Source organism: Cyclopterus lumpus, chromosome 3 (genome assembly GCF_009769545.1).
Source record: "Cyclopterus lumpus isolate fCycLum1 chromosome 3, fCycLum1.pri, whole genome shotgun sequence".
NCBI classification, from domain to species: domain Eukaryota; kingdom Metazoa; phylum Chordata; class Actinopteri; order Perciformes; family Cyclopteridae; genus Cyclopterus; species Cyclopterus lumpus.
This window is the reverse complement of record NC_046968.1, coordinates 15,699,871-15,708,264: the sequence shown is the minus strand read 5'-3', so window position 1 is coordinate 15,708,264 and position 8,394 is coordinate 15,699,871. Positions and strand designations below refer to the sequence as shown.

At 40.2% G+C, this 8,394-nt stretch overlaps 1 protein-coding gene across 2 annotated transcripts; it reads right to left on the bottom strand.

The window, feature by feature from the left end:
• Positions 1-431: 431 nt before the first annotated feature.
• On the bottom strand, positions 432-8,394 carry LOC117726624 (aspartate aminotransferase, mitochondrial-like). 2 transcript variants are annotated; one of them, XM_034526896.1, is made up of 11 exons: positions 8,263-8,385; positions 7,929-8,134; positions 5,095-5,251; positions 4,614-4,742; positions 4,459-4,518; positions 4,213-4,374; positions 3,809-3,913; positions 3,441-3,591; positions 2,507-2,672; positions 2,200-2,350; positions 432-1,621 (listed from the first exon to the last, which is right to left on the bottom strand). In XM_034526896.1, exons 2-11 carry the CDS (start codon positions 8,009-8,011, stop codon positions 1,499-1,501), a joined length of 1,287 nt encoding a protein of 428 aa, XP_034382787.1. In that variant the 5' UTR covers positions 8,012-8,134; positions 8,263-8,385; the 3' UTR covers positions 432-1,498. The 2 variants fall into 2 exon arrangements, with proteins under 2 accessions (XP_034382787.1, XP_034382786.1); XM_034526895.1 differs by having other exon boundaries at positions 7,929-8,394.

Genomic DNA, 8,394 nt, shown 5'->3' with positions numbered 1-8,394 from the left:
CAACTCAGCATGAACAATATGGGCCCATGTTCTCACAAACACCTCTAGTCACCGATACAGAGGACGACAATGCAAATCTTGATCATTACACCACGTTTTTAAGATCAGAAGAGCATGACATATGGGGGAACATTTCTTAAATATATATGTATACCTATACAACTAAAATACAGTATATATTTAAAATAGTCAATTGACATAAGCAAGGTGTAAGCACAGAGAACATTCCTGACAAGTGCAATTAGATATAAATTCTTAAATGTAATATGTCCTGCTATTTTATTTTATTGTAAACACGCTTGCTGCTGCTTTAAACAAATCCCCCCCTGGGGATGAATAAAATAAAATATATAGATGGAAAGGTGGGTAAATTGTAAGGAAAAGGATAACAGTAACTCAGACTTAAACAAAAAGCACATTAGAACAGATCATTCTTCTATAACCATTTATTGTTTGTTCAATAAGATACATGCCCAATGAGCCATTATTTTATGACAGAATGCAAAACATGGAGGCGTAGTGCCAGAGGTTTCAGAAGTATGAGAAGGCTGGGGGCAAACCCCACATTTCTTGATGAACAGACTCATACACTGTACACATACACGTGTGACTGAGCAGTAGGTGCATATTTCTTCTTTAGTTCACCATGATCACTTGCCCTACTCATTTATATTAAATCACAAAGACTGCATGATTTGTATTTTCTTTTATTGAAAAAATAAATAAAAATCGGACTTTGAGTTTAGGGTTCTGGTGGAATTCATTCAAAGCCGCTTAAGTTTAACAGTGTTTGGCTTGTGTGTATCAGGCATTAAAAAAGGACCGCTGCCCTGCCACCAACTAGATTAAAAACCACAGATGGTTCAAGATCCCACTGAAAAAAGTTGCGAATACAAGGGAAAACGATTGGGACGTCGCAAACAAAGATAAGGAGGAAATTACTGGATGGTTAGTTAGTTCAGATGGACAACTGCAGGTTAGCCTGTATGTTAATTGATTCCCTGATTGAATGCCGGTCTAATCTTGTAACTTTTAACGGTGCCTTTCAAATTTTTAAGTGCTACGACTTCACCATTATATTTAAGAAACAAAAGAACTCACATTCTCAACGGGCTTTCACATAGCAAAAGACATCTCAACTTGTGCACAGTCTTACTGCCATGTTGATTCCTGGATGTTTTACAGTGAGAGGGCCCACTGCAGGTTTAGGAGGACGTTAATGCACAGCCAACACGCGATTCCACATCATAAATAAGCAAAGATGATCTGTCAGTAGTGGGAGAAATTCTGTCTTTTACAATTTGGGGAGTCTGTTCAGTGAAATGTGACTCAGAAACCTAAAAAGTTGAACTCATGATGAAATCCAATTAAGAAAATGTCTAACTGAACATAGAGCTCTTTTCTAAACGGTGGAATGGAGGAAACAGAATAAATGACGTGCAATGCTCCTCAGTAACACTGCTGCTTTGATTATGTAGCTCTGTCAGCAGGATCCAGTCTACTTGGTGACCGCATGGATCCCGTGTGCCAGGTAGCCCACATTCCCAGAGGTCACACCCGCCATTGAAATTCTGCCATCCTTGGTCATGTACACTGAAAACTCCTTTGTCAGGCGCTCAACCTGAAGGAAAACATTTAAATAAATTAACACACACACACAACTCAAAATCCACATGACAGTAATCAAACAAACATTCCTAATGACAATTGATAACCCTTGTTAGAAAACAGACTTTTCAATAATTTTACTCAAAATGGGATGTTTGATATGGGCCTATAATTAATTGCTCCTTAGTGAGACTTTTTTTTCTCTTTCTATTAAGAGCAGCAGTTTTCAAGGCCTGTGTGAAATAACCTGAGATAACTGTTGACTCATGATCAATGATCAATGTGTCATTTGACAAACATTAATACAATTATTTCGGTTCAATCAAGGAAATATTGAATGAGAAACAATTTGTTTCAGTTTTCCTGATGTAGCTCATGTGGTTTAAGATGACAAGCTCATCTGTTGATGTGTGTAGAGATGTTGAGAGAAAAGCAAACCGTCAGATATTTAATTTTACTCAATACAGATGACAAGGTAATGAGTTTTTCTATACAACAACCTTTCAAACCATGGTAAGAACACAAACTCTATTATAAACAATGTCGCAAATGAACAATTCTGTTTAAGAATATTTAAAAAATGCTTAGTACCTGTTCGGGTTTGAGGCCTGTGAAGCAGAACATCCCGATCTGGTCGATGACGTGCTGCCAGTTTTTGGAGGAGCCCTCCTTTATCAGACCAGCCGCCAGCTGTTCTCTCATCTTAATGATGCGGTTAGCCATACCATGAACCTCCTCCAGCCTGGAATAAATGACAGCATGGTCCAACAGGTCAAGAAAGAGATTTGGGATCATATCTAATTGGTGAATATGGAAGATGAAGAAGTGTTTTACAAGTATCCAGACTACACCTCCGGTTCAGGTAATATGTGCGTATTTATGATCTATAAACACATACCACAGTGAGCGCAGATCTGGTGTATTGAGAATGGTTGCTGCAATTCTAGCGCCGTTCATTGGTGGGTTGGAGTAAATGGGCCTGATGAGAATCTTAAGTTGAGACTCCACCCTCTTTGCCTCCTCTGCGTCGTTACACACCACAGTGAAGCCGCCCACACGCTCACCTGTAAATATCAACACAAAGTATGACAAAGTCAGGGCTGAGAAACTGTAAAAACTGATGAATTAACCCTTTCAATCAAGTTCAGCCATGAGGAGCAGCCGTCATAATGGGCAAAAGGCTATAATTCCTCACTTAAATCAAAGAACAATACAATGACGGCCTCACTACATATATTTAAAAAATAAAATTAAAAAATAAGAACATCCTATTGTAAATTTGTAACCAGTAAGTCGCATTGTAGAACATTAAGGTTACACGAGTCACAAAATAGACACGTGTTGACCTATTCATAAAATGAGACCTGCAACTTTTATTATTTCCTTCAGCTTTCAGTTCTCAAAATTAAATTCTAACTGATATCTCACCGTCAATGTGACTTACTAGATGTCACTGTGTTCACATTATGAAACATTGTTTGGTGAAGAAAAAAGCCACTCTCCAGACAAACACTTACCCCCTAATGACTGTTCACTAGATGACTGCTGAAGGGCAAGAGGAATTTAACTAATCTGCCTCACATTATAGTGTAATGCTGAATGCTTATTTGAATAAATCCTGCTCCACCATCTACTTGTTTCTACTCTTTACTACTGGGTGGTGGTAAAACACAAGCAACAGAAATGTAAATAGATTCTGCAGCCACAATTGTGTGATCACAGTTAACCAGATATAATTACATAATCACCGGTTTTATCTAATTTCTGCACCAATACCTGCAGATCATTTTCACAAATGTTTATTTAAGAGCATGTAGTGAATTCTGACTGACCATAGAGCCCCATATTTTTAGCGAAGGACTGGGACAGCAGGATGTTGTGTCCCTGCTCGATGAAGTAGCGCACAGCCCAGGCATCACGATCGATGTCTCCACTTGCAAAGCCCTGATAGGCCATGTCGAAAAACACCAGCAGGTTTCTTTTCTATAAAAAGGTGTAAAAGAAACGGGGAGAACACAAGAGAGAGATGCAAATAGAGACAATTAGTTTCTAATCATTCAAGTACAACAGTTTGATAGAGTACAGTACTTATCAATTGTGGCTTTTGAACTTTCAAAGGTTTCCTGATTTAGGGATAAAATAAAATGTGTCCTGAACACACCGTATATTTCAGAGCTTCACTGAGATGATGCATTCTCACCTTCACAATGTCAGAAATCTCCTTCCACTGCTCCGGCTTAGGGTCCACACCTGTGGGGTTGTGGGCGCAAGCATGCAGCATGATCACACTATGCTCCGGGATTTTCTTTGACAAGAAACAAAACGGTTTTGGTTAGTCAACTTACAATATGTAAGTGTAATACAGACTCTTAGTTGACAGTGTTTTCATTGCAGTAACTGATTACAATGTGGACTCTACCCAGAACCTGATTAACAATGGTCTGTCTAGCCACCACATGTCAACACCACTCATAATATTTTTCTTGTAAACAACAATGGGGGCAAAAAACATAAACAAAATACACAAATAAAAATTGGACTTTAAAATGTTTCTTCACACATGTCCCTCACTCACTCCGGACTACTTCATAATTTAAATCTTACAGAGATGTCATCGAGAGCTCCTTTGAAGTCAAAGCCGCAGGTGGACGGGTCGTAGTATTTGTATGCTTTGAGCTCCATGCCAGCGTCTCTGAAGATGGGTGTGTGGTTTCCCCAGGATGGCTTGGGCAGGTACACATCACGTGGACCTCCATGAAATCGAGCCTGTGACAAAAAAAGTTCTGGTAAGATAACCAGCCTGACCCAAAGTGTTGTTGTGTGATAATGATCAATGCAAGTGGACCTCACCAAAAAGTTGGCTCCAATGCGCAGAGATCCAGTTCCTGAGATGGTCTGGACAGTGATGTACTGTTTGGAGAAGAGACCCGCTGCACTGATTTTGACTTTAAAAAAAACTGTCAGAACTGATTTGAACTAGATTGTTTTTGGAGTAGTTAACTTACCCTCCCACTCTTCATGACTTCATTATCAGCACCGAGAGCAAGTTGGGCGCAGGACTTGGAAAACTCTCCCAAACCACCAATGCCGAGGTACTCCTTATCCATCTGTTTGGTTGTGATAATAGCCTCTGCCTAAAGGGAACGCATGACAATCAAAACGGTATAAATCACAACTACTCAAATTTGCTTGACTGGTATTCCCTGCCTCTATGATTTAGTGTGTGAAGACACATATCAAATGCAGACACACTTTCTCGTGGTAATAAGACAGAACGTCCCCTTCAAACACAAATCTCCCCGTACTGCGGCTCTTATGAGTTCATTATCATAAGAAATCCAAAATCAATGATATGACGGCTTTCAACACTTAAGTAAAAGGGAAACCTCTGAATTGCATTGGGAAAATAAATTATGTGTGCATGTGTGTGACATGAGAAAACCATAGCATTAGTAGATTCACTGGAGGGATTGGTGACAGTTAAACCTTGCGGACGCAGCTGAGCACAAAGGGCTTGCCCATGTCATCCCTGTAGGCTCCGACTCCCAGGTTCATCTTCTTGGGGTTGGTGTCCTTCTTGAAGGCCTCGGACACCCCTAGGATGGGATCAGGGGGACCCATCTGCACTCCACCCCACCATGAGCTGCAAAGACACACAATCAGATGAATAGGGATGAGGATGTGATAGCACACATTAAAGAGAATCAAAAGTTAATATGTGCACACTGCACTGAAAAACAGTTATCCCCCTCATAAACACCAATACCTCCTGACAAAGTCATGAAATGAGCCGCTTCTCAAGTTCACGCCCTGATACAACACCGGTCCCACTAATGGGATGGATGTATTAGGCTTGCTCCTGTGACCTGCTGTGGACCGAATACTTGTACTGAACTCCTCATGTGACTGACGTAAAGACTCATGAACACATGGTCAATGGGCACAAGTTACATAAAAACATAATCCATTTAGAGTGTCCAGCGTCCAAAAACTAGAGTAACAGTTGATATAGGTCTGATACACAAACTCCCTTGTTCACCAAGTCTATTCCCATCATAATAAAATGAGTTAATAGATGGCAGAGGAGTGTGTAAACTAGGATTAAGAGCGCAAATCAGAAACGTTTTTTTGCCAAGTACTTATACAAAATATAAATAATTTAGCTTGGTGATGGGCTGTAAATGTAAAATTGGTCAGTACATCATGCACATGCCTATTGTAGACTGTAACAATGTATTAGACACTTTAAACGTGTTCAACATACCATAATTGTGTCTACCAAATTTAAATTTGAGTGGTAAACTTTACTTTCATGCATTGTCATAACATATCTAAAAATGAGTGAAGAAAGTGGAAAGGAGCAAGCAAAAACATCCAAAACTCAGAATAAGGAACATCAACACAGATCTATCTAGGAAAACACAATCTCATTTGTACATTATGTGCATTTAAAACTCAAAAAGAATCACTGAAGATATCAAAGCAAAGATGAATGCAGTGATTATTTCTTTTAAACATTACTTTTTTTTTTATGCAACTACAAATAAGTATAACTATAGTAAATAAATCCTAGTATAGTATAGTAAATAAATCCTGAATACAAAATGCAGTAAAAAGTAGTCTACTGAAACTGAACTGTGGTGGATTAATCGATACCACTTGTGTGTTGTAGGCTATAGACAAACAAATTAAATGCATTATGGTACACGTCTGCTTGATAAATGAGAGTTGTGTATAGCGACCTTAACGATACTGCTTTGCACATATTGTCTCAGGTTTCCCTCTAAACTTTGCAGCTAAATTTAGGACTGGGCACTTTGCAAAGGGCAAGAGTCTCCAAACCCCTACTAATAATACATTTAAAAAAAGATCACATAGGTTTATTAAATAGTGACTAAAGCGCACTGACATACATGTTTATTGCCAGAAAATCAAATGTGAACTGGTTCGAGTCCAGCCATGCAACTGTAAACTCGAATACAACCGAGCACTATACATTTAATATTTATATTGCATTTTGTAATTTGTGGTGCCGTTGCATTGTAAACGGATTTGTACTTCTGGAGTTAAAATGTATAATATTTTCAAGGGTTTATGTGTCCTCATTCTGCCTGCAATGTATGCACATTCACACAGAACATTTGAACAGCTGAACTTCAGCATTTATGTACACATCACATTGACAGACAAGTTAGCAGTGATCAATAGACCAAAGTCCTTTTGACAGGCAACAGGGCAGCATTACTGAGCTTGAAAGGTAAACGCCTAACATATATAAAAGGTACATTTTGCTCTTCTTCTTTGAAACTAAACCAATGTGCTTCGACATGACACACCAGGATGAGACAAACACCCTTGAAACACACCTACACCGACATAAATAAGATAGCACCAGCTAGCTAAACAAAATCTAGTTACTCCTTGTGTGGACACAGAATGGACTGACCAGAGTTCAGCACTTTACTACCAATTAAACTGTCTACATTTACACACGCTACATGTTCAATATCTTATGCATGTAAAATAATGTATAAAAAGGCACCGCTGCAGGTCTAAACGAGTTTGCCCTCCAAGTAGACTCTGAAAGGGCATCCGTGACTATCTCAGTTTCAAGGCCAGAAATGAGCCAATCGGCGATTAAAGGCGAGACAGTTCAGCCAATCAGCTCGCACGACTTCAACTACGACAAGTCGCTTAGCTCAAACTGTGCGTAGATTTGACGGTTGAAGCCAACGCGATCGTGAAAATCATTAAGAAAAATTCCTTAGAAACCAAAGCGAAGCAGAAACAAACGCCATAAACAAGTTATTGTAAGGAACCAAAGCACGCTGGCTTTATTATTTTAATATACACACCGGCGACTACTTCACCGTAACTCTGGCTGCTGTCAAACCAACGTGACTTAATCAGCAGCGGGCTTCATTGACACACGAGCCACCCCCGAGGTCAGTGTTAGACGTTAGGGGAGAGGATGTCACCTGTGAGGTTATCAGGTCATAAACCCGGAATGCATTTGCCTCAGTGACGTTCGCCTTCATATGGGGGCTCTCGGCACAGGAGCTAACCCGAGACAGCACCCTGGGGCCTGTGAAATCATTTGACCCCTGTGTGTTAGCTTGACAGCTAGTGCGCTAAAGTGATCACAGAGCAAGGAAGCTTCAATGCACGTGATGGATGACAACCCCATTGAAGTAAAAATAACGGCTTGTCTGCTGGTTCAGATAAAATTAGCTGTAAAACAAATGCAGACGAGATCACCAAGTCCACTTTGATCTAAATGTCTTCTCGCTGTTGGCTTTGGGTGTCTTCTCGCTATTTACCTGTTGCGGGTGGACAGGACTCCCAGGGCCGGGGAGATGTTCCCCAAACAGTAGATCACCTTGTTAGACTTGAGCAGGGCCATCGTCGTGCTGCGATTGGGAGCAGAGCCTCGTAGGATGTGGACGGATGTGAAGGGCAGACACGATCACGATGCGACGCCCTGAGTACGCGATGACGTCAGAGACACGCGCAACAGATTTCTAGACTATAATCTCACGTTAATGCCCAGAGTGGCGTGGTGAAGAGAGGGCAGAAGAGAAAACACACACACACATAAATCCACATTCACATATTCAAATACACTTTGTATTTTAAATTATTCAGATCAATCACCATTAACATGAAGAGTTGTCACTCATAGCAAAGAAAGGCCTCCAACGCAAATATAAAATAGAACAACAGGAGATAATTATCTGCTGTAGAAAAGATACCCGAGCGGCGCGAAACTTCGCCCGACGCTGAGTT